The 27,727-nt window shown below is 37.9% G+C and overlaps 1 protein-coding gene across 24 annotated transcripts in view; it reads right to left on the bottom strand.

Annotated features, from left to right (window-relative positions):
- The window catches only part of Esrrg (estrogen related receptor gamma), a 556,652-nt gene that overhangs the window by 175,881 nt on the left and 353,044 nt on the right, over positions 1–27,727 (bottom strand). For all 24 annotated transcript variants that reach the window (XM_074048307.1, XM_074048306.1, XM_074048315.1 and 21 more), the window contains one exon: positions 3,588–4,003. In XM_074048307.1, coding sequence (XP_073904408.1) covers positions 3,588–4,003 — 416 coding nt within the window. The remainder of the gene's footprint in view (positions 1–3,587; positions 4,004–27,727) is intronic.

Here is a 27,727-nt window from a genome sequence, read left to right as displayed (position 1 = left end):
TGCTCACAAACACGCCTTTGGCTGCATATGTCCCTTAAGCAAGTCAAGGAGAGCAGATCCAGGGCCTGGTGAGGCCCAAGTCACACTTACATAATGCCCTAGCCATTAGGGCTGTGAGACCAGCAGGACTTGTTCTCAAGGGGAGTTACATAATCTCTTCTCACTCCCTGGAGATCTTTAAGGGAGGGGAGGCACAGACCACTACTGTCAAGGGTAATTTGGTTCCTATGCTTCCCAGAGTCGTGAGAACCATGCCATGGCCCCTTCTGCATTGCAGTAAGTGTCTGAGATGGTACAATACATCCAGACTACTTTCAACGTTTTTAGAGTTCAATTGCTATCACTATTTGGCCAGAAAAAGGAGGGGCTGTTCCAATCTTCCTTACAATTACAGCCTTAATTATTACATTATACTTTCACAATTTAATCCCTTTATTTGCCTCACTGCCTTTTTGGGACTAAGTAAGAAACACTGTGGGATGCCTGACGATGTAGCTAGCAGGGTAGCCTTACTGAGTGCTGCCCAGCTGCCAGCTACAAGCACAGCCAGGTGGGCAAGTCCAGAGTGCTAATCTGGACAGTGACATCTCTGTCTCCTGCTCAAAATCCTTGAAACTTGCTCTCTCCAATATGGAGGATATCCGAGCACTATCTATCAATGCCAAAAACCACCCTGTGCTTTGTTCTGCTAAGCTTTTGGTAGCATTTTGGCATTCAAAAGAATAATCACATACAGAACTCCAATCGTTCTATTCCAATTACCACTCAGTAAATAAGTATTGCAGAGCTGTTGATACCTCAGTAGCATGATCTTTTAAAACAACTGTCAGGAATTTTTTTTCACATAGTTGTTCTGTCTCTATAAAATGTACTGAAGACAAAGAGTTTAATTCCCCAACACTCAAAATTTGATATTGCCTCAGGGCAAGAGATAGCTGCAGGAGGAATATGCCTCAATTCACAACCTTTGGGAACACAGCTGTACTAAATTGTTGATAAAGTGAAATCCCAGTCAGCACACAGACTAACTCATAATATATTCTGTGAAAATGTTTACAGAGTACATGGAGTGGTTTTCACCTTCAGAATCTCTTGCTTATATCAGTATAATACTTGTTAATTTATCCCAAAATATTTGCTTATCTTACTGTAGTTACAGCCAGAGCTGTGTAAAACTTGGATTTCCAAAAGTTACTAACAGTTTAAATTTTATATACTCTGCAACCATAAGGACTATAACATAGTTAAACAATGGCTGGTAAAACCAACCAAAGGTTTCAGGAGTCTTTTCATAATCAAGTCTTGCAAAATTTAGTAAATAGGTTAAAGAGGTTTTTCAAATGCCCCAAACTGATACTACACTTTGTATATAGATCACCATTGTTATTTGCTTATTTTCTTTACAAGTAATAATTTTGGAGTGCTGAGAATTGAACCCAAGACCTCATAGATGTTAAGCACATATTTAACACTGAGCTACACTCTCAGCTCTTTCAATGATTTTAGATTTCATTTTATCCTTAAGCATTCTGATAAATAGGTATCATTACTTTCAATTTACAGAAGACATTAAAGAAACAAAGATCAAGTGGATGAAAAAATTTTATAAAAAATAATTAATGAAATGTGGTAGCAATGACCCAGAAACTAGGAAGATACAGCTACTAAAATATTTAAGGAAATCATCTGTAGTCTACACTAATTTGGCTTCTTCATCTAACGCTACAAAAGGCTATGAACTATCCACTCTATTATATAAGTTATATAAGAATTATATATATTTGAAAAACTGTGTACTTCATTACTTTTTTATTTTTCTAGTGCTGGGAATTGAACCCAGGCACACTAAGCATGTGGTGTGTCACTGAGATGTATCCCCAGCCCCCAAAACAATGCACTGTAAGTAAACTCTTTAAATGTTTACTTACACTGGTCTAGGAAGCTGTGTAACAAACAACACAAAAGCAAGGGAGAGGCTGGGGATACAGTTCAGTGGTAGAGCACACAATTAGCATAGACAAGGCTCTGGGCTTCATCACCACTACCCAACAAAACAAAACAGAAAAATCTATTACACAAAGACAGTTACCAAAACCTTCAGCATAATTGGTACAGTTGCATGTGCACATAAAGGGTTCTGAATCATCTTTTGCTAAAATATTTAAAAGGATTAGAGTTTAACAAAGAGTACCTGTTTTACACCTTAAAACTCAGAATTATCACACATCACATAAAAATCCAAATAAACTGATTTTAGTTATGTCCAGCAAGAGACATCGCTGGTCAGATGTCAGTGGTAAGCCAGCAACAAGATGTACAGGGCAGTGTTGCTCGGACTTGAGTATTAGAACTAGGTGGAGTGCTTGGTGCAATACACATAGCCAGGATCACCACCTGAGATTCTCACTGAGTTAACCAGAGGTGAGGCCCAGGAATTTTCATTTCTAACAAATTTCCAGGTGATCCTGATACTGCTGCTCTAGCCTTCAAACGTCGATGACACTGGTACACAGATGATGGCACAGTTCAGTGAAGTAGTCAAAAATCCCTACAGGAAGCAGTCAAAAATCCCTCCTTGACCTGGCCGTACTTAAGACCAATTAATGAAGAATTTGGAAGCATTAGTCCTGGTATCAGTATTGAAAAAATCTTTTCAGGTAATTTCAATGATCTTATAATCTTGTGAACTACTAATACATGGAAAGAAAGACTTTGTGTCTGATAACTGGTTGTTAAGAAAGTATTATTTTGGAGAGCTGGATGGGAAGGGCAGTGGTAAACTGTGGGATTATTAGCAAGTTCAAGGTCCTGGGTTCACTCATTTATTTATACAAAACCATAAGCAAAATCACTGGTGTGCTGTGGATACTCAATAAATGACTTCTTTCCTTCCTCCATGTTCTTCAAAAGTGTTTCATAAGGGAACAAAAAAGGAAAAACCTAATTTTCTGTCAGAACATATATCTAAAATGAACTGAGTTCTATATTTGTGGATTGCTAGTTTAAAGGTGCTCATACAAATTTCTATCAAAATTTTCTACATTTTGTTTGGGAAATAATAATGTAGATTTATAAAGGTTTGGGTGGGCATCACTTGTTATGTTGGAGGTATACCCGGCAATTAAATGTAGCTGCAGTGTTATCATTTGGAGGGTTTTTTATATAAACTCAGACAAAAGATGAGGAAAACATATCCAACCACAGGAAAAAGAAGAGGCTGATACATAATTAAATTAGTCAAGTGCAGTGATTTTCAAAGTGTGGTCCTTGGACCAGTAGAATCAACCATTGCCTGAGAATTTGTTGAAACTATCAATTAATTCTTAGGCCTGTATCCCAGATCTAATCAATCAGAGACTCCAGGAATAGGATCCAGTAATCTTAATTTTAATTAGAATTAATGGACAGGGAGTATCTGGGAGAGAGTTTATCTATAAATCCTCTGCTACCAATTTTTAATCTGTTTCTATTTTCTACTCAAGATAGAATTAATACTGAGAAATGACTTATGAGAATAAAAACTGTAAAAGCAAAATACATCATGAGAGGTTGGAAGGGGGTGGGATATTCCCAGGTCCAACACTAACCTTGAATTGTCCTCTTGAAGAATGCCTTGCAGGCTTCACAGGATGCGACCCCGTAGTGGTACCCAGAGGCGATGTCACCACACACTAAACACAGTCTCTTGGGCATCGAGTTGAGCATGTATTCACACTTGGTCTGAGGATCCTCAACTATGGTACTGGGGCAGTCATCATATAGTTTCCTGACAGGCCCACTACCTCCCAGGATTGGAGCAGAAGGGTAGAGAGGTGGTGAATCAAGTCCGTTCTGATGGCCATTCATGGTTGAACTGTAGCTCCCACTGGCGTCTGAAGAGCCACCAGGACTGTGGTGGTTGACGCTGTCCGTCAGGGAGGCTGGGCTGGAGGGTTCCGTCTTGATGAAGGACGAACAGCTGGAATCAATGTGTCGATCTTTGTTTGACATTCTGCAGAGAAGCCTGAGATGGAGGGAGATACAGAGAGAAAGAGAGAGGAGACAGTGTCAAACATGGAGACCAGCAGAAATAGAAAGGAAGAGGTAGAGAAAAGAAAGGCAAGATGAAAGGAGAAAACAAAAGAGAGAGAAGAATTTGTATGTTAAAGACATTGCTCTTTGAGAGTGCTTCCTAAGGGCTGAGGACTGTACATCATTCAATCTCCAGTCAATAGCTCTTGTTCTACAAGAAGGTAATCAGCATAAGGCCATGACAGGGTTACATCAAAAAGCCCAGACAGGCCATAAACAAAAGCTCTAACGGGTCCAGTTGCTTTTATTTTACCTTTCTCTTGGAGAACTACTGTCAATAACTAAATCAACTCTTCAGATTCTAAATTAATCAATAGAAGAGGTGGTGATTTGCAAAGTCTATATCATCTCTAAAATTGCATTTATCCTCACTCCACCTTTCCTGCCACATTCTCAGGCTGCACTCCCTTTATTATGAGCAGAATCAAACTTTATTTTCAATACTGAACAGATGATCCTCAGCTCTGTAATTACTATTTGCCAGCATGCTTCCATAGCATAACTGTGTCTTTTATTGATCTAACTAAAACACATCGGGAATATATCCTCAATCACTTTGTTTCCTTATTTAAATCGCTCCATTTCATAGCCATTTAGTAATACACAAAGACATTGAGTATAAAATTCAAGCCAATATTTAAGGATTATTTTCTAGAGTCCACAAAACTTGGTAAATGATCCCTAGCACTGATGAATAAATGCATGCGTGTGTGTGTGTGTGTGTGTGTGTGTGTGTGTGTGTGTGTGTGTCTTTGTGCCTGAGTTTGGCCAGTATTTAAGAAATGAATCTGGAAAAGTCATCTGAGCCTTTAGTATATCTGTGAGTCCATAAATATCATGGTTCATTCATAGTAGTTATAGAAATGTACTAAACTTTGTCTTGAAAAATGATATTTGTAAGGGTTTCTTCCGTCCTCTCTTTCTCTCTCTCTCTCTCTCTCTCTCTCTGTCTTTTAACATCATACCTCTTGAAAGGAAGCCTGGTGAAGTACCTAATCTTATAAAATACTTCTCTTATCTAGAAGAAATACATCACCTCTTTCTTTGTCCCATCAGTGATTGACTTTCTAAAAAGGTAATTAGATGCAAAGATATAATTGGTCCTGTTGTCTTTCAGCTTAGCCATAGTGCAAAACCCCTTTTAGCAAACCTCTAAGAACCTCCTGAGAACCCACTATAGAAAGAAGAGGTGACAGTTGAGAAAGGGTCTTAGATAATTGCTTCCCAGTGGAAAGGTGATTTATGGGAATCCCACTGTGTAATGGTCATTCACTAGAATTTGGGGGAGTAGTCACCGTAGAACCAAAGGGATGCAATTATCTCTTTCACTATAAATCCAATGACATTTTATTATTGTGCAAATTTTACACTCTCCTCCAAGTGTTCCTTCCCCCATTGCTCTAGTTCTTTAAAAGGGAGGACAATATGGGATTCCCTACTAGAATGTTCACTTATCTGTTCTGAGTGGGAAGTCTCAAGAACAAGCATGAAGGCAGGAATTTGCCTCTTCACAAACATACTTCAGCTCACTTTGGAAACTGTGCTGTCATTTTGTTTTCTAAAGTCAGCAATATTAGGATGTGCAGGAAGCCCCCGTGAAGGAAAAAGCCACCCATGAGTTCACTGACGTGCCCACCCACTGGTGTTGTCCTTTACTCAAAAGCTAGCAAGAGAAAAAAAACACCCCCTCAGCAGCCCTAACAACAGCAACCTCTCCCTTCTGCATTTGCTGCCTTGTACCAGTCATTGCTAATGGGTGCTGTAATTAATAGATCGCTCTCCTGTCTCCCTGCTTGCACTCAGGGCTAAGCCCTTTCCTCAAGTCAACGTTTGGAAGAAAGCGGGTCGGCACTGACTTAAAGCAGCCCTGTGAATTCCTTTTAATTTAGAGCTCTTACACCACCACTTCACTTATTACCTTATAATTACCGGACTGCTCACACATACATTATGATCTTAGACTAGAGTTAGAAGTTATTAGGCTCCTAAACTGTGCTTGTTCCCTTTCCTGTCTTTGGCACTGAATTTCCCACAGCTATGACAATTAACTGTTTCACCATCTGCCCACAAGGCATCACTTCCCGCCCCCCAAGAGGAGAATTGCTTTGAGCTGCTTGATCACAAAATACACCCCATTTTCTCCAGGCTTGATACACTCCCCCCACCCTTTCCCTGTAACCTCTGCAAACACTTTCATCCCAATTTTTGTCCCCTCGGGCTTTTTCTCATGGACTTCTAAAATTTGCAGGCTCTTGATTTAAAGAACAAGGCCAAAAATTCCCCTCCCATTTATGAAACATGTATTTGCTAAGTCACCAAATGCATATGTGTCAAAGTGTGCTTCAAGTCCCTGAAAAATGGGAACTCTCCAGCCAGCTGTCTCATCCTAAATCTCAGTCCCTAACTTTGCAATAACCTGGATGCAAGTGGGAAAATTCAGGACGTGCAGCTGCCAGGGAAGGCCTTGGAACCCTGGCAGCATCTTCTAAATGAGGACTGGCCACTGTAGCAGCAAATGAATGCGAACAAACTGGATTCATTCTGTAGGTTGAATGTAGTTCATGGTTCTTGTCCAACACGAAGTGCTTCCTTAATTGATACCTTTTGCCCAGGGGAAATACTAATATGGCTGCCATTTATCAAATGGCGATTATGTACCCAGCCTTGAGCTGAGCATTTTACAAGTATTTATTGTACAGAAAATTCTTGTGAGGGAGGGATCTTTAGGAAATGAAGCCTCAAATGTTCTGAAATTTACTTAAGGTCATTCAAATGGGAACTGATAGAGGTGGGATTTAAACTCATGTCTTACTCCAAAGTCCAGATCAGAAATGTCTTGAAGTCAATAGTTTTTAATGGTGTTTACTCATATTAAAATATAAATAGCTGAGCAAGCAGGGATAGAGAGGATACACACAGAAACTACTGCTTTATTTCTCAACAGTTCTATCTACCAATCACTCTTCAGTAGAAAGGGACCAAGGAGCCACCACTCTGGCTGCAGTTCTGCCCTGCTGAGTCACCTCCCTGCAGGTTTGCAGTGACACCTGAACAGAACCTCAGAAAGAACACAGTTGTCTCCTAATTACTACTTACACATTGTACTCAACACTTCTTAGACATCATTACATTATAACCTAAAACTACAGCGAGCCTTAATTCTCTCCCTCTCTGTCTCTGAAATTCTACAGCTCTATTATTCAAGCCTGAAATATTCACAACTATCTATAAATTCAATTGTCAGCTGGTGGGTTTTATTCTAGACTTCACTTCAATCTAAAATTAGAGGCACTAAAATTCACATTAACTCTAAGAGGAATGTGGTGAATAAGACTTTATTTCAAAAGAACACCTTTTTGTCAGAAAGAGCCATTTCCAAGATGACGGCTTTATCTGTAGCCAACAAGAATAAGCCCTATTCCACATTGTGCTGTTAATGCAAAAATTTTAGGTCACATTGGATTAATAAAAATCTAAATTTAGTTAAGAATTATGAATAGAAATAACATGTGTCGAAATGTATGGGAAATATTTATTTTAAAGGCTTACTTGCTACAGGTTACTTTTATTTTATTATTTTAAGACAAATGATGAGGACAAGAAGACAAGACAAGCTGCTTCCCAAAAACCTGTGAATGAACAGGACACCCTGAAAATAAACTAAGGGGGAAATAAATCAAGAACAATATTTAGAAGGCTGGGGGAGCTCAGTGGTATATAGCTGGCCTCACAAGCATGAATGACACCCAAGGTCTAATCTTCAGCACGGCAAAAATAAATTTTTTTAATGTTAAGATAACATTCATTTTTTATGTACAAAACTGATTTGAGTAATTTAATAGCCTTCCTGAAATGTCAACACTTTCAAAAGCATTCTCAGTACAGTTTATGACACAGTCTCAAACAGTCCTGAGCATCCTGCTTCAACCTACGAACTTACTTTCTAGCCTGGCTGAAGGGCTCTGTAAAGGTAACATTTATCTTTGGTGTTTGATACTAATGATCAGGCAAATCAAACTTCTTAGTAGATGGGTTATTTAAAGATGTAATTCTTGAAAGTTAATTAATGTGTACATATGTGTGCACAGAAAGAAAGCGAGAAAAAGAATCCATCAAGTTGCTGGTGTAGGGAAAACAAGATCATCGGTAAGTTAATATTCAATTTATGTTATAATTATCAAGTTAATTGTTTTCGGAGAGTCTACCTACATCCAGGTAAATGTGTGAACTTGAATGAATTGCCATGAGTTTCCATATGCATGTGTAAATGTCCTGGGTGGTCTCCATTTCAAAGATTTAAGCTTAGGAGATACTTCTAATTGTTTAAAAACTAATATAAAGATAATGTTCCATAGGCTTATGTATTTTTAACCCTTTCTCAAAATGTAAGGACTTAGCAAACAACTACTTCCTTTGTTTGTTTATTGTGTTTGTTTGGCAGAGTTGGGGATCAAACTCAGGGCTTCAGGAATGGCAGGTAAGTGCTTTACCAACTGAGCTACATCCTCAGCCCTGTTTTGATATTTTGAGACAGGGTCTTGCTGGATGGCCCAGGCTGGCCTGGATCTCACTATGTAGCCCAAGCTGACCTCAAACTCTTGATCCTCCTGCTTCAGTTTCCCAAGTGCTGGAATTACAGGAACACAACTACACTTTATCAGGCAAACTTGACAGAAAACTTGAACTTATTTCTTATGCATCTGAAAATAATGGCATATAAGCCTGTAATTGCAGGACTAGGGAGGTTGAGACAGGAGAATTCCAGGTTTAAGGCCAGCCTGGGTTACATAGTAAGATCCTATCTCAGGGAAAAAAAAAATGTAAAAAAAAATCTCATAAAACATGTATGTACAGGTCACATTGTAACTTTCTGATTGTTTATACAAATCAAGATCTTCTGAAACTTTTATTATACTTATACCAGTGGCAGACACCTTCATGGGCTAATTATGCATCAGCTAAAGATGTCATCATTTCGTTTTCTTCTTTGTCATCCTGAAGATTCTAAAAAGGTAACCATAATCCTTACAAATTCCAAACATTTTCCAAACATCATTCCAATGTGCCCATGTTGCTGCGACCCTGAGGTCAACACTCTGTAAGTTGACAAACAAGCTCCTCTCACTGAATTTCTGAATTGGAAAGAGAAAGTATTAAACCCACTACCAATCACTCTATTCACAACAGAAATGAATTGGTGGGGACTGGTTGGTTTTCTGTCTTTTGAAATCACCAGATTAAATATTTAAGTACTTTGACTTAAAACAAAACACAAAGTTCTTCATAGCCTATAATATTCTTTTGTTTTGTTTAATGCATTTAGAAGAAAACCTCCAGATTAAAGCTGCAGCTTTCCTAGTCAGGCTTCAGAGCCTGTGACCCCAGCAACTCTCGTAGCAGTCCGAATTACAACTTCAAGCATGCTACTTTACAATGAGCTTTTTTTTCCCCCTGCTTCAACTAATTGCAATCTAGTAAAGTGGCAAAGTGTGAATCACTTAGTAACAAAATGGGCACCAGCTGCTATTGTCAGAGAATGGTGACGCTGAAGAAAGGGAAAGCAACCGAATGAAGTGTCATGTCAGAAATCAACAGTGCAACGTGTGATTTGAGAAAACATGACTACTTTACGGAGACAGGGTGTCATTATGGCCTCACAGTAATACGATGCTTTGACAACTTCTGGGTCTAACATATCATCATTGCATTAAGGTACACTGGCTTAGTTGGGGAAGGAAGAGAAAGGATTTTTTCTTTTAATAAGAAATATCTTAAGGTCTGCCTGGTTAACCTAATGGAAGGAGATGGTTAATTATAAAGGAAGAATTTTAAATTTTGACCCATATGCTTAGAAAGATAAATACACATGGGCACACATATGCACACATGCTCATGTATAATTTTAAGGTCTTCTTTAATAAACATCGAAGCCCATCCAATAGAACAGATTGGTATTTAACAATATCACACTCATTCAGTAATTCTGCTTCTTGATTCTTTGACGAAATAACTTGTGCATTTAGTCCAAAAGACTCTTTCCAACTTACTCCATCAAGAGCAGGAGTAAGCGAACAGCTGTATGCAAAGCTATACCTTAGCTGCTAACAAGAGTTGTGGCCATGTAGTGTGTCTATCTAAGCTATCTAAGCTAAAAGCTCTCCCAGTTCTCTAAGGGGCTGTCCACCACACCAAAAAAAGAAAATTACAATAAATAAAGAAGGGACCTTCACTTCCTGTCTGGACAGTCATTGAAAGAAAAATACTCCATGAATTAGAACTTGTACCTAATGATGAAATCCTTATTAGGAAAGACCTTCTACTTCAACTTCTACTTATTAGGAAAGACCCTATCTGCTTTTAGGGTCCTAGAGTTCAGTGGTTCTTTCTGACTCAATTTTGTTCTGACATTAGGTTTATCAACTGTCTTGGTATAAACACAGATATTTCTTGTACTAGGGACTCCTGAGTCCCAAGTAATCGAGGATGGTTAGTCTCTCACTTGGACATACAGAGATATCTAGAGAATCTTATGTAGCCATTCCTACTGTTATCCCTACACCAAAGGAAGTTTGGAGAATATTCAATTGTTTTAGCAATGAAGGCCCAGAAAGACAGCAAGAGAAATGTGCTAATAAAAGTATCAACCTAACAAGAACAGGGGGGTTGTAAGTAGGTGCATGATCAGAAGCGCCTATAGAAATGCCCACATCTGATTTTTCTATGCAGTGGGCCAGAAGCCACTGCTGATCGCCTTGTTAAGTTTTTCAGACTATTTTTTATGTTAAAAAAAATGCAGTTGCTTCAATTTGTTTTGCCAGGTGGTTTCTTATGCTTCCTGGTTGATAAACTTTATTAATGGGAAAAGAAACAGTCCTGCAATATCACAATGTGCTGCACATTATGACTGTTGACAGTTTCTGTATGTAAAGATTCGATCTGATGCAGAGGCACTTAGCAGTATAATCTATCCTTAGCTTGTTTTCTTGGACCCATTTCAATCTGGGAGTGAGCATCTCTTGTTTATAGCTCTAAATACAGTAAGTGAGCTACTGGCAAATCAATAAAACTGTTAAATGCATAATAATGCTAGGTAATTGCATACATGATGTTTTGCATAATTAACTGTCTGAGCTCTTCTTTAATATAATGGGCACTCATGTAATAGAGAGTAGCTATAAGTCTATAAAATATACACAGTTTATATGAACCATGATTCTGCTTAAAACTCTGGCTAATCTTCTACATCGGCTTTGAAGGAAGCGCTCTTGTCCACGGCCAAGTTGAAATCAATTCTTATGACATTACTTTACAACTAAGATGATATTTAATGGATGGTGGCTATTAGCTATTATACAGAATGCATTCAAGGACTGTAACAGTTGGGGGGAATATCATTTAGTTTAAACAAACTTCTCCCATTGTAATCAATACTATTGAAGCAAATTAAGTGTTTTAACAAGTGTGTATATTTGCCTTAATGCAGCTTAATTAACTATGCCCTGAAACACCCAACTACATGACACCTATGGATCTTACAAGAGAACTTTAAGAATTGCCTCATCAGAAAATCAGACACACATGAATGGGAAAACAAACATTTTATCTCAGACACCCAAGAATATTTCTTAGTTTAAACAACTCTCCTGGAAACCAAAAGCCCAAAGAGCAGAAGGGCTTTAGAATTGCATGTCTTATGGTCAATCCACATGGGTAGTAAATGTCCCACTGTGGACTGGGTCACCATCCTGGGGTTGAGTGAAATAGCCCTGGGTAGCAGGTGGGAACCATCTCTAAAAAGAAAGGTTCTTGGAGGATAAAACAAAACAAAAAACTATGTCAGATAAATCATCCAGATGAAGTTCACAATATATGGTGAATGTAACATTTATTCAGTCTTAGAGATTTACTATGCCATGAGCAGACCTCCTCTGCAGCCAGCTTTCTGGAGTAAAGAAACAGTCTCCTACTTCTACAAATCTCTGGTCTTTCAAACAGAAATATGGATCAATAAAGTTTGCTTGTGTTCAGACAATTCCATCTTCAACCAGTCAAGGAGTACACAGAAGAGAAGTGAGCACAACAGGGGACTGACAGCTAAATGAAGACCTTCTCACAGCATCTCGCCAGAGAAGAAATAAACAGACATTCAACTCATAGAAAGTCTATGCGCTGATCTTTACAAATGACAATCGAATATAGATGCTTTACACACACACTCCGGTGATGGAGTTCACAAATCAAATTCAGGTCAATGAACTCTCAGGCTGCCTGAATTTTCCTCTCCTATTCTCTTTGCTATGCTGAAACAGGAAATGAGAACACAATCAGGAGTTGCTGTAAGAATATGGAGATCACAGTATTGATGTCACCCTTTACTCATTAAGAAAATGTTTTTCCACAAGCCATTACAATTACCCATAAAGCAGCTGCCTCCAGTTTACTTGGAGTGGGACTCTAAAAGCCACTCTGAAACTGGGTGAGTTATAGTAGTAACAAAAATCTAAAGGCTGAGAAGGAATCAAGGCAGGAAAAAAAAAGGTTGCTTAAAGCACATATGAAAAATTCTGTTTTAGAGGGAGATTTACAGTGCAAACGGAGATTAAAAAAAAACCACATCTGGACAGTGGTTAAACTATGTTTGTACCTTTCACTTAATAGCTTAGTCTGCAACAGTTAACATCTGGATGCAACCGCAGCGGGTCTTGGGTGATCTATGGTAGCTGAGGTTAGGATTATATTCTGTTGGTATCAGGTGTTGTCCAGCTGAAGCAAGAGTGGAGGGGGGGGAGATGGATGGGGGTCAGCTAATTATTAATTCTAAGAATTCTTCTTCTATCTGCTCTTTTTAAACATTTCAGTGACCTAGCTGCTTGAAGAGAAGATAAAACTAAAACACATAAGGTACAATTTGCAGGCAGGGGAAAGGAACAAATATCCACATATAAATTTAATTCAAACAATAGAAAGGACTAAGGATTTGTCTTGCAGCATGATGGGTTTTTATAAAAAGGGATTATTCGGCAGTAAGACAGCATCCAGGGAAGCCAAGAGAAACCATCAAAGAGCCAGGAGTTCAGATCAGAGGGACTTGCTTGCTACTTGTCACACTGAAAGGTCTAAATACAAACATGCAGAGGAGAATTTAAAATCTTATTTGCCATTCTAAAAAAACTGATTTTTTTTAAAAAAGTGACTACATCAGAGCTCTCTGAGCATGCTTGTCTTCTACTCTTTTCCCAGGAAAGCCAATTTTCTCACAAATCTGGACAGACCTATCTCTGGACCTAGTACTGTATAACCTAAGCCAAGTTACTGAATCATTTTAAGCCTCAGTTTCCTCAATTGTAAAATCAGAGGATTTGTCAGTGTACTTCTCTAAGTCACTTCTGCCATTTCCTAAATGTGTATGTATAAATTTCTTAACTTCTGCCATTTCTCTCTCTCTCTCTTTCTCTCTCTCTCTCTCTCTATGTATATATATATAAACTCAAATAAAAACTGCACTTCCCCGTGACTCAGATAATACATTGACAGCAAAGGTTATGATGCTAATATAGGCTAAGTTACCATTTGGGGCCACAGAAGAGCATGTGTGTGTGTGTGTGTGTGTGTGTGTGTGTGTACTTATGTACATGTGTGTGCACTTACGTTTCTTAGGAGAAGGAATAATTAATTACCCAAAGAACTTGCTGCATAGCAGAGCAATTGCAGCAACCACATTGAAGGGAGAAGTCATCCCAGTGGGCCAGAAGAGGATAAATTTAACAGTGATCATTGGGGAGCTGGGGAGCAGGACCCTTGGCTTTTTCCTAGAAATGGTTTTGTTTTTACTCATTATGTTTTTGGTGGGAGGCGCTGGCGGAAAGGGCAATTCCCTGCAATCAGTGTTTAAGTGAATGTTTGTCCCAGTGTGTGACACCACGCTGTCAGTGAGCAGCAGGGAGCCAGTGAGTTGTTACTACATTTGATTTGACTGCCAGTAGGAGGTTTTATTTCTACCAACTGTTAGTTGCTCATTCAAAGAATCTTCTCTTCATTTTTGGAGTGATTTTTCCCTCTCTTCTTGTTTCCTTTGCCTTGATGTGTTGTGAGCCCAAATGCCATGCGGGTGTGTAAGAGGCAACCTCAGGACTTGTCTTCTGAGTGTGTCACAAGACATGCCGGTTTGGATGGAAGGGGTCTATGCAATTTGTTCAATATTTCCAGCCACTCATTTAGAACCCCTACATCTGAGGAATGTATTTTAATTCTGATTTCCTGGATTATGACAAGGTCAGCATTGAGGCAAACTGGTCCTGCACACTGTGGTCACATCTTTTACTACTTGGCGGGCTTATTTTAGCTGATAGAGTGGATATTTCTACAACCCTTGTCACTTACTTTTCCATACAATTTTGTTAAAATAGTTGATTTTTTTTAGTAACTGCTTCTAGTACCTTAGAAGCAGTTTTTCTGATTTGGGATATTTACTACATTACACCAAAGTCTTTCTTCTTATGATAATGGTTTTGCTAATGAGAATTTTCAAACAGTGAGTCCCAAGTTATGTCTCTGAAAATGACAGCATTTTTGGAAAAAAATAAAAACATGTGTGTGAATTAAAAGTGAAGGGAAAAGAACGAAAGAAAAAAAATCCCTCAGCGATATTAGGAAAATTCAGACTGAATAGAAAAGTAATTAACACTAAAGAGCTAAAACTGTAATTAAGAAAAATTTCATTAAGGAGAGACAGGTGAGTCTGCTTCTCTAAATATGACAAGGTGCTGTGTAAAAATAAAATAGAAGCAGGTTTCAGTGAGAGGAGCAGGAAAGCCATGTCTTTAACCAGATCAAATTCTCGAAATTGGCTGTCAAGACAGGATTGCTGTGATTTATACCCGTCTATCAAGTTCAGGAACAGGAGAGACAGAGAACAGAGGCAAGCTGCTGTCGCCACCATTCCCAAAGAACCTTTAATTTCCACAGCACCATCTGTTGCCAAATCTAATTCACATTCACCCTTAATCTGGTTTAGTTCCATAATACTAATTCTTCCCCAACCTGTATGACCACAAACTGCACACACACACACACACACACACACACACACACACACACACACACGGCTTCGGTTCTCGGTGAGTGAGAAATTGAATATTACAGAGTTAAGATGTTAAAGCCCTGGTGACTTATGGATGCTTTCTTCCATTAAAATGTATGCCTGGTAAAGGGATTTGTTTTCAGCCAATGCAGAGATAGGAAACTGTTCATATATATTTGGGGTAAAAAAAAAATGGTGATATAAAAGTAGGCCAGGGACATGAAAGCAGAGGTTGTCATAAAATACAATTGTTGTCAAGTTTAGTCACTTTTCAGAACTGGCTATAAAATCACTTTGTCATGGTTTTCATATCACGAAAGCCTGAAATTGTATTTTTGTTAAGAAAATTCAAGAGGGTGATGTGTATATTCAGAAAGAATACAGAAGGGTAAGGGAAAAAACCCTAGAGGAATGAAAGAGGAAAAAAATGTACGTTAAAATAAAGGGCTGTATATGGATAAATGCACACTAACCTCTCCCCAGCTAAGATATTATTAGCACATACTTTTATTCACCATCACTTCTACCCTTCTCCAATAAAATAACTGGCATCCACAATAATGAGTCCACGGAGCTATAAAATTATAAAGTGCTTTCTGCATCAGAGAAAGATTAAACTATGCTCAGTGAAGATTTAGTGTTAAATGTATTTTATTGCTTTCTAAGTCAATGAAAACTTGTTATCCCTAAAGGCAATAGTACATAAAGATCCACAGGCATACATTATGAAATGAGAAAAAAGTATGGTTTGAATACTGGCATGAATTTTGATTACGTTTTTAGTCAACCAGCTCACTACCTGAGTCTTCTATGAATGTGGAAAGAAGACTCGATGTTATAGAAAACTGGCTGGATTACATGGTACCTTTTCCATAGTTTCAGGAAATAATTGGAGACACTATGACTTTCAAAAAATGATTTGTATTCATCTCAGGTGATCTACCGCCCATAAACACATTTCTGCAGAGGAAACTTTCACTAACGTCAATCACTGAACTGTTAATATCTTAATACCCAATTTTTTAAAAATCTCAAATCTGGGAGTCTCTACTCCCACTTCCTGGGAAACAGGAAATATTTCTCCATTTCCCCCACTTTTATCCTGATATACTGCATTCCTTTCCTTATAAAATTTACTATTATTTTTACTAAAAAAATCTCAAATCATTAGGTAAAGATGTATATTTTCAAGAGAGAAGTTTTCATTTTACTGAAGTCCTGAGGTTAACTTAATTAGACAGATACTGTCAACTATTCACAACAATAAAACCTTTAATTTTTTAACATACAGGAGATTATGGAAGAGGCAATATTTTGTTTTTTTTAAATTGTTTTTGTTGGGATTTGAGTTTGAACTCAGGATTTTGCGCTTGTAAAGCAAAGGCACAATACTGCTCCAGCCACACTCCCAAAGATAAATTGTTTTTTAAGACTGTAAAAAAGAAAAAAAGCCTTGAGACCAGATTTTAAAAAGCTTACAAAAATATATATAAACATAATGTACATATATATGTATATATAATGCTTATAAAATTGGGCATCAAACAAATGCAAGTGATAGAAGACTATAAAGATGACAATATGTAATACAATGCTTAAGTTTGTCATTATTCAGTAAGGGATATCCTAATTCTGTTATCTCTAAGTTCTACATAGCAACCTGGATTACATAACTCGTATAGTTTCTATTACAGCCATAAAATAAAGAGAAATTTTAATTTTGGGAGGAGTACAGGGGTTTGAACTCAGGCTTTGTGCTTAGTTTCTTCATGTACACAGAAGTGGCTGAAATTCACAAGACTGACAACACCAAATGCTGGTGAGTATGCAGAACAAATGGAACTGTACTCCATAAAATGGCACAACCTCTTTAGGAAAAAGAGTTTAGAAATATATTATGAAGGGAAACACACACTGAACTTATTACAGTCTTGCTCTTAGATATTTATTAAGAATGAAAACATATGCCCACAACACAAATGTGTATTGTAGCTTGATACACCGGAGTTGAAAACAAAACAAAACAAAAACTCAACACTGATAAACACTGAATGGATAAACAGGTTGTGATGTATGTGTAGATATACACACTCACAGATACATAAACACACACACACACACACACACATACATACAGGAATCCTAGTCAAAAATAAAAACGAAATGAACCATAATGAAGAGCATCATGACTGGATTCAAAGAAAGTCTGGCAAGCAAAAGAAGCTAGATATTTAAGTATATGCTGTAAAATTCTGGTCTGTGAACTTCTAGAATAAGCAACACTGATACATTGCGTTAGAAGTCACCAGTGGTTGTCTGGAGCAAAGGGTGGGGTTTGGCTCCAGAGGTGCACAAGGAGACTGGTCGTCATGTGTTATAAGTCACATTTGTCACTGAGTTGTACACTGACAGTGTATTTCTTTTGTTGCCTTAAATTTTATTTCAATAAAGCTCATCTAAACAAAATTCTGAGCAGGTTAAACATACAGTTTTGTATTACCAGAAGTTTCTATTGATTCCCGTACCCAGTACAGATCTAGAGTTTTCTTTTACTTGGCATTTCTACTTATCATTTAAAAACCATTTTCTGCCATTTATTACTAGTAGATACAGCAAAATTATTGTCTCTTATGTTGACCTATCTGGTGACATTCCTAAATTCATTTATGATTAGTAGTCGTTTAGAAATACTTTCACATTTTCTAGCTTTGAGTGATGATATCTGTGATACAGGAGGTTTTTTTAATTGCTAATTCTTCTCTAAATGAAGTAGAACAAATATCTTTGCATTGTTTAGAAAAAATGTTTAGTTTTATAATTAAATAATGTTACTTAAAGATGTTTCATATATGTCCTTTATTTGAATGAAGAAATTACTTTCTATTTATGTTTGCTGAGATAAATTTTATATAACAGATTCTGTTTTTAAAAAACTAAAAACAAAACCTGAGTATAGCCACACGTGATGGGACATGTCTATAATTTCAGCTACTCAGGAGATGGAAGCCAGGAGGATGGCAAGTTCAAGGCCAGCCTGGGCAAAATTAGGGAGAACTGATCTCAAAAACAAAAACAAAACACAAAAGGGGTCAGGGTGTTGCTCAAGTGGAGGGCTTGCCTAAGATGCATGAGGCCCTGGGTTCAACTCCCAGTACCGCAAAAACAACAACAAAACAAACAAAAAATCTGAGTAAATAAAACGATAACATTTCAAAAGAAACGTACAGTTCTTAAGAACCTACCTGGATAGAGAATTTCAATGTAACCGAAACAAATTTAAAAATAACTTCATCACTACTTTGCCAGTTGCTTCTCAAGTAGAAATACCTAGATATACTGCCAGCAGGAAAAGGGTAAATCAAACCCTCCTCTCTTCTTTACTTCTCATGCACATGAAGGTTCTAGCATTTAATACTGGGTGAGGAGAAAACCTAATTACGTATGTGGCTAATTCATGTCTTCCTGAAAAGAGTGTTCTGCAAAATAATGAAACTATTCATATCCCAGAGATGAGTCTAGCCAAGTTGCCCATAGGTCCCTTCTCTTGGCTCCACTCTGTGCCAGATGACAAAAAAGTCCCTTAAGTAGGGTGACTGGACCTGCCTTCACCTCACTGACCCAGCCTTTGTCTGCAACCTGAATCTCTCTTCCCTCAGCCACCTACCTTGTACACATACTGTGCATAATGATTGGGAATTACCCATGCCAGCTTGTTTTGCACACTGCTTTTCTTTCTCTCCCCTTTCCTTTGGTTCTATTGTCTGGCCAGCTCCTACTCCTCAATAAGACTCAACTGAGTATCATTTGACTCTCCAGCAAGTCTTCCCTCACATTCCTTGATCTTCCCATAAACTGTACTAGGGATAGAACCCAGGGCTTCTCTCACACTAGGTAAGTACTTTACCGGTGAGCTACATCCCTACCCCCCAAAAACCCACTGTTCTCAATGTATATACTTATGTTTAAGGCTGGAGGTGTGGCTCAAGTAGTACAGTACCACTTAGCAAGAATAAGACCCTGCGTTCAAATCCCAGTACCACCAAAAAAAAAATCCCCCCAAAGTTCTTTTGATTGATTGATTGATTTTAGTACTTGGTGACTGGACTCAGAGCCTCATGCTTGATAGGCAGATGCTCCACCACTCGAGCCACCTCGCCAGTCCCCAAAAGTTCTTCTACTTACATTTACATCCCTCCATTTGAGTGGGAGGACAACCATCAAATGTTCTCTATTCCTAAAATGTAACCCTTTGCCTGAGTTGTTGAGTGAATGAACAAGCCATGGATTCACACATCCCAGAAGCTGTTGAGTCGAAATGTCAGAGCGTAAATATCTTACATGAAAGCATTCTTCAGACAATGTGTGAGATAAAACAAGAATCTCAAAAATCTGTGAGATGAAATATTCAGCACAGAAAAGAAATTTGTAGATCTCATGGGTCCCAATGTGATTTAAAATAAACAAAAAAGCTTACTCAGTGAAGTAACAAAATAATTCTAAGATTTTAAATTAGAAGAGCAGTTTCTTAGAGAACCTACACTGTCATTTACTAATGGTGGCTCCAAGATGTTATCTACGAGCCTTAGTTGCTGAACCTGTGAAATGGAAAGTATGTGACACTGAGAATTGTGGGAAGATTGAAGAAAAACATTCGCAGACAAAGCATTGTATTTGGAAGGGAGTCAGTGAGCAAGAAGGAAAACGACCACTTTAGGGTGAAGGAGGATGACCTGCAGTGCAGGTTCAGAGAAGGAAGGAGAGGGTGATGCTGAAGAGCAATGCAAGGGGGTCAGAAAATAAACTGGGGCCAGGTTCTGGAATATCTGGAATACCATACTGCATAGATCAGATATTAGTTTGTAGGCAATGGGAAGCTGTCGTGGGTAACTGAGGAGAAAAGCAGCATGAGCCAATCTGAGTTTTTACTAAATACAGTTTTGGCTCCAAAACATTCAATTCATTCATCCACTCATTCATTTAGCCATTTATTCACACATTCATTACTATTATGTTTTAGGTCTCTAATTTGATGAACAAAGTAGATCAGATCTTTGAACTCACATTACTTAAAGCCCATCTATGAAAATATTCTATCTAGATCAAAGAAAAAGAAAAACAGAATTATGGTTGTGGCAAAGAGAATGAAAAGAAAGAAGACAGGGGCCAGGGTGTAGCTTAGTGATAGAGCACTCGCCTAGCAGGTATGAGGCCCTGGACTCAATTCCCAGCACCACCAAAAGAAGGAATAAAGGAAGGAAGGGAGGGAAGAAAGATTTAAGACAAATAGTATATGCGACATTAAATAAAAGAGGTTTTTGCACCTGTAGTAATCCACAAATAATATATAATAATCTGTCCAGCTGAAATTTCATTGACAAAGTATAATTTTTGGGGGCAGTGCTGGGATGTGAACATAGTGCTGACAGCTTGATAGGCTGGTGTTCTACAACTTGAGCCCATCCTTAGCCCTAACAAAATGTCATTTTTAAACAAAGCATAGTATAAAAACACATTAACACTTTATGATGGAACTGTTTTTTTTTTTCTTGACAGTATCTCACATGTGATAGAAGAGGCATGAAAGTAAGCACACAAACACACACACTACCAGTGAACACATGCAAACCTCTAGAGCTGAGAAAAGTATATGGATCGTGTCACTGGACTACACTATCATCATGAAGGAAACGAACTGAGGGCCAAAAAGGATTTCTCTGGACTATTTCATAGAAATGCATGTGAATCTACAATGATCTCAAAATAAAAGGATTTTTTTTTAAATTAACATTTTCCTTGAAAGCATGAGCGAGATCCTATTTCACAGACATACCCAGCTTATGGTAACTACTTAATAAATTTATTAAGAATTTACTTAATATAATAAGTGAATTAACCGAACAGCATTACATCAATTAAAAACATCATTTTTTCACCAATGTTATTGAAAACCTGACCACATGAGAGTCTATGGCTAACGTGTATCTGTTAATGACATTATTTTAAACACTGAGACTCACATTAGACATGAGGATGTCAAGGTCACGAAGACGCTGGCGTAGATGGACAGAAAATGTTCTCTTCTGCCTCTTCCTGAGACCATGGTGATTATTAAGATAACGTTCTTTTGTTTTGCAGTACTGGACTTGAACTCATGGCCTTCACCTTGAGCCACTCCCACCAGTCCAATATTTTTGTGATAGGATTTTTTAAGATGGAGGCTCACGAATTTGCCTGGGCTGGCTTTGAACTGTGATCCTCCTGACCTCTGCCTTCTAAGTAGCTAGGATTATAGGTGTGAGTCACCAGTGCCTGGTTAAGATAATGTTCTTAAGAAATATTGATATGACTTCTTATATCCCAAGAAGATACCTATGAAGTACTTTTTTTCCATTTTCTGTGTTATGGTGAGGAACAAAATTACAGTCCTACAGTAGTTATGGAGACAACCCTATGTGATAAATTTTAATTCCATTTTACAGAAGAGGAAACAGGGCTTTGGTAAAGCAGAACTAAAACTTGAATTCTCTTTATGTTTGCATTGTTCACTATGGGCTACAAAAATAACCATCAACTATGACTTTAGTATGTCAACTAAGGTCAGACCTACAACTACTGATATTTTTAATCCCCTAAGCATTCTTCTTTTCAATAGATTAAGGATTCTTGTTGTTGGTTGTTGGATTTTTTGTTTTCTTGTTTTATGGTGGCACTGGGGTTTGAACTCAAGGTTTTGCACTTGCTAGGAGGCACTCTACTGCTTGAGCCATGTCCCCAGCCCTTTTTGCTCTGGCTGTTTTGGAGATAGGGTCTTATTTGCCAATCTGGCTGGGCTGGATGGTGATTCTCTTGTTTTATGTTCCTCACTCCATCTGGGATGACAGGCAAGCACCCACCCATTGTTTGAGATGGAGTCTCTAGAACTTTTTGCCATGACTGGCCTGGAACCATGATCCTCTAGATCTCTGCCTCCTGAGTAGTCAGGATTATAGGCATGAGCCATCACATCTGGCAATCGTTTCGTTTTGTTAAACAACTGTGTATGTGGTAAGTGCTAAGATGTTTCTATGGTGATTATTGGAACCCATATTACAAAACAATACAAAGAAAAAAATATTTTGTTCTTAAATGCCCAAGAACAAAGAATAATAGTGTTGAAAAGTCAAAATTACTAAAATATTAGGATTATTTATATCAGAGAAGAAGACCGACTCATGATTAATATTACATGGTATAGGATGAGAGTCTTCCCATGGAGAGAAATGGACTTTTTTCACACCATGGAAAACTGGAGCTAGATATTAGGTAAAACTTTCAGACCACTTAGTTGCTGTCATCAATTAACTGTGTGGATATGTCTAATTAATACAGATTAGCTCACTGTCTCAGTTTTCTGATAATTAAAATGGGGGAGCTAATCCCTGTCTTTTTTAATGCACAAGAATCTGAGACTCAAAAAAGAAAACAGATACAAAAAGCTTTTGAAAAGCTTAAAAGCATTATACACAGCTAAATTATTACTATAAATTTATAGGACAAAAGTGTTATTTTTTAACTTTGGAATAAATAGATCTGGGGGTAATTCTTCATCTAGCTTTTAAATCTAAATCTCTACTTACCTGGAGTATTCACAAAAAAATGACTCACCTTTGAGATTTGTGATGACTTGTGTTTGTTTAAACACTTTGGTAACGTGGCATGAGTTTTACTGATATTTCACTGTCATTAGCTCATGACGTCGCATAAAATGATTACCTTAACTTCTCAGTACCTGACATTAAGATGCTATAGTGTTGTTATAGCACAGCTTTAATTCAGTCAATTTACACATCTTTTGCTTCTTGTACGGGCAGGACGTGGTACTGGTTGTGAAAAGACTAACCAGGTCTTTTTTACAAAAAAGAATGTGAGCTTCAGGGAAGGTCAAAAAGCTACACTAAGAATTAAAGTTGTTTAGAAGTCATGCAAGAAATTAGGGGGATTAGAACGTTCCATTAGAATCCATGTAGAAACCAATAACAAAGATCTGGAAGGAAAATATGGCTAGAGACAAGTAAAACTGCTTATCTGCATGTAGCCATCACTCCCAGTGACCACAGAGAAAGCAAGACAGGATAGAGGGCTTGACGCCCGTCTTTTATGAGTTTTGGAATTAAGGGCTTTTTATGAACAGAGGCACAGAGTTCAGGCAAGAACCCAAAGTCTTCTCTGTGGAGAAAAGTCACAATGCATAGAATCAATGACACTCGTTCTCAATCTTAACATCAGGGAAGTCATGTCTCAGAGACCCAAGTCCCTTTGTCCTTAAAGGGAGGCTCTTCCATGACAGTCACTCTTGTCCATTTTCCAGGAGGAAACTGACAGGATTTCTTTCTCTTTTTGAAAGCCAATGAAGGGTGGCTGAGGGAAAACAGGAAATGGAAAAATTAGTACTATCTATCTCATGAAATACCTGCCATTGTTACCAAGGAGCTAACTGTCAGCTAAGATGTCAAGTCTCTTCCTGGAATATGTATGCCCCCATGCCAACTCCACACTCATAGTCAAGCCAGCTTGTTTACTGGAAAACAGCAAAGCAAATAGTAAGTGATGTTCAGTGTATAGACGTGAACTTTCCAGATAAGGAAATGAAGATTGATGGTAAGAAAGGAACTTGGTGGGGGTGGGGTTGGGGAGTGTCAGAGGAAGAATGGGAAATGGGGTGAGGAGTCTGGTTCATTATTTCCAAAACAACCACAGGAGAAATGTTCCTCTCCCACTGCCAAGGAACCAAAAATACTGCAACCCAGGGAGCCAAGGCTTCAGAAAAAGTGAATCTCTTCTAAAGTGGCCCCTCCTTTCCTAGCTTCTCCCACATGTACATATTTCTCCCCCTCTCCAAAATTCAGCTGACAGATCAGTGGGCTAGGTCATACTGTGGATTTGGGGAACTTTACTTGTCTACTCATCTTTCTATACGTGGGAGCTCACAAGGCTTAGGGCTGCACGCTGAGGTCACAGCCAGCCTGTGAGTAAGGTCATCTGCTTATTCATCTGCATTGCTGTATCAAATATGCTGTCAAATTTAAACAAGACAATCTACTAAAATATCTGTCACAAGAAAACAAGTAATGACAGCCAAATGATGGTGTGTGATTGGTTGACTGTACCAAGTATAGGGGGTAGTTACCTTAGTCACTTTATTAAATATGAAGCAAAAGATTTATGTTATGGTGATAGAAGCAAGAATGCTGTAAAAGTGAGAAAATATGGCAACAGTATGCTGTACATCACCAATGGGATAATTATTTATCTAAAAAGTTGGCATTCTTAGACTTCCAACATGCAGTGTATGAAATTCATTTATTCAAAGGAGACATCATAATAACCTGCTGGCTGGTAGTGATGGATAGGTTTTTAATCCAAATGACCACAATCTTCAGTCTGCCTGTCATGGAAGGCCAGGGAAAAAAATGAAATTTTCCTTTCATAACTCTTGATATTGAAAGAGGAAAAACCTGGAAGAATGATAAGTGGCTAATTCCAGTGGACAAATGGACATGGAGCTGGGAGAATGAGTGTGAATAAAAGTCATTGTTCCTTAACTAATGCTATTTTCACTTGTTACATTGAAAAAAAATGGAGGTAAGGATGATTTCTGTCCCCTTTGTGTCTAGAAAGTCCAAGTTCAAACTGTCACAAAAGCTGGAAAATTGTCAACATCATGTGAGTTAATTTTCTTGCTGAAAAACTGGGGGAAAGTCTGGTGCAATCTTTGTCAATGAACTAAAACTTATCATACAAACACAGCAAGAAGAGAGATGCTGTACTGCTTTATTGACGAGAAAGACTTGCCTATGGATTTCCTCCTTTGAGGTTTAAAGGAATTCCTATTTCTCATTTACAGTCTATCAGAAAAAGTATATGACCTGTATTTTTTAATTTATATAAATCCACTCAGTCAATCAGCCTGGGTTGAAATTTAATGGATGTATCAGTCATCGTTGGTCCAGGGAGAGAGAAAAAGGCACCATCTACTATTCCATCTGCTTCTTCTATTACACTCCCTCCTGGTTATTGGTGTGAGTTTTTCCCCCCAATCACTAGCTCAGGTGCCTCATTTCACTATTAAGCTGGGAGTCTTTGTGAAGTTGTTGCTTTAAAAGAAGAAATCTAAGTAAAAATAAACTGAGGAACAATCTCTGACTATTTGGATTTTTTTGGATTTTGTTTTGTTTTTTTTTTTTTTTTTTACCAACACTGGGGCTTGAACTCAGGGCTGTACACTTGCTAGGCAGGCATTCTACCACTTGAGTCATTCTGCCAGCTATTTCAGTTTTTTATGATCTTTATTTTCCCATCTGTGTTATGGCAACTTTATTCCACATTCAGCATGTTGACAGTAACAAGATGTTCTCCTGATAAATTACTTCCCAGGGATTTTATCAGATAAATGAAGTATCATCATGGCAGGGTAAAATCAGCCCAATTGCTTGATAAAATGCTTCCTTTAGGAAGAATCTCACCTGAAATTGAGGATCATCTCCCTCTATGTCTCTCTCTCTCTCTTTCTTTCTCTATCTATCTTACACACACACACACACACACACACACACACACACACCATCTCTCTCACTTCCTCACACCCTAAAAAATGTCATCTGGGCTCTTATTCTACTCGCAAGCTTCTATTCCCATGTTTTTCAAAAGGTAGAAAAAACTATGGATTTGAGAACAGAGTAATCTGGAATCTAGACTTTCCCCTTAGTCGATGTCTCCTACTTTTACTTCTACACTTCCTTTAATAATAATAATTAAATATTATATTTTTGTATTCCTCTTGTCACCCTAACATTCCAGGCAGGGAAGAAACCAGCAAGTGGCTGGGTTTCTGTCTTTACTTTGCTTTCCCCGTTTGCTAATTTCAGAAAGTGAAGCCAGCAATTATAAGTAGTAGGAGACTGATAAGGAGTCACACGTGCAAGAGAAATAGGTTCAATTCAAGCTTCCCTGACTAATCCTTATTATGACTCATTTTGGCTTCAGAATTTGTCGGTTGAGGTAAGAAGCTAATTTGGCTTTGAGAAGTGAAATCTCCGTTTTGTACTTTCCTTCTAGTGCTACTAACAACCCCATTATTAAGAGAAAGTGGGGGAAGCTGTGAAATATTTTTTAAGTGCCCACCCCCACCAAGCACTTTTTTTCTTAACATCCTTTAAGCAGCAGCATAAATTTCTCTGGCTTTCAAATCCACATGGTCTGCAACTGGACTATTTTGGTTCCCAAAATAAAATGCATCATTTTAAAAACCTGTACTCAATGTGACAATCAGACTGGGACCCTGAGATTAACAGTCAGACAATTTGCAAGATCCTGACAGGAAATGGCAGCAGAATAGTGCTGATAAGTTTCTCTTAGCTGCTTCATCCCCTTGTGCAAATATACTGCTCCATCTTATTGCACTCCTCAGTGAACATGTCTCTCCCCTTGGATTCTCTTCTGCCAAAATATACCCAGTTTTATCTCTGTGTTTTAAGAAATTAAAGGAATCTGCCACCATGCCTGAACCAGCTGCGATATCCCAAAACAAAAGATGTCCAGACCATGTTGCACGCAGTGTTTAAATACCATGCTGTTTATTAGCCTTGCTTTGGGGAAACCCCAAATGGTCACCTTACCTCCCCACTATGAAGCCATAAAAACACCTATGATTTATTATTGCATTCTTCTTCTTCACTATGAATGGGGTATGAAGTTCTTTATGGGAGGCTATTAAGCAACATGGATGATACTATTTGCTACTTACCCCACATAATTAATAACACCATAACTATCATAGAGCAGTATTTAAAGCAGCTAGCCTCCCGTAAATATAGCTGATTTGACTAAACTGTCAATATCAAATTTCAAGAAGAACCACTAAAAGGTGATTTACATCTGAAACGTATAATCTGTTGCACAAATCCTTTTATTAACACTTATTTTTTAGTTTTAATGAAATTATTGAGCTCACCAATTTTCTACATAATTAGAACGTCAACATTCTTAAAAGCAAGTAGTAACACTAATATCCTTCTGGGTATGTCTCTGACAAATTATAAGAATTCTCTTTTTCAAAATTTCTAACAAATATTTAGGTACATAGCTTTCTTTTTTTTTTTTTACATAGCTTTCTTTAAGAGATGACATCTTTAAAACATCTTCCATGAAATTGCTGATCAAATAAAAATGAAATTAACATCCAGATAATATATTCTCAGTTCTTAAGAGAATAGAAAGAAAAAATCTGGAAATTTTCACCAAAAGAAAGAAAAAAAAAGAGGTAGTCACAGCAAGTGCAATGAGTACTTGAGTACTTGCTTATTTACTAAATTTCTATTGTCATAGAAATAGACTCACTGCAGATTGTCCCTATTGAAACAAATATATTTGATATAATCTTAGGATAATGTAAGCTAGTACATATTCCAGGCAAAGTTGACAAAAGCATATGATTTAACAAAAATCATTCACAGGTGAATACCCTAGCCCTGTCCAGTTTAGATCAGAGAAACTCTTAACACCCTAACATCAGAAGACAAAAGGAGATAAAGAAATGCT

The sequence above is a fragment of the Castor canadensis genome, chromosome 11, assembly GCF_047511655.1.
Source record: "Castor canadensis chromosome 11, mCasCan1.hap1v2, whole genome shotgun sequence".
Taxonomy (NCBI): Eukaryota; Metazoa; Chordata; class Mammalia; order Rodentia; family Castoridae; genus Castor; species Castor canadensis.
Note: the sequence above shows the minus strand (reverse complement) of the source record. Positions and strands in the feature narration are given on the sequence as shown.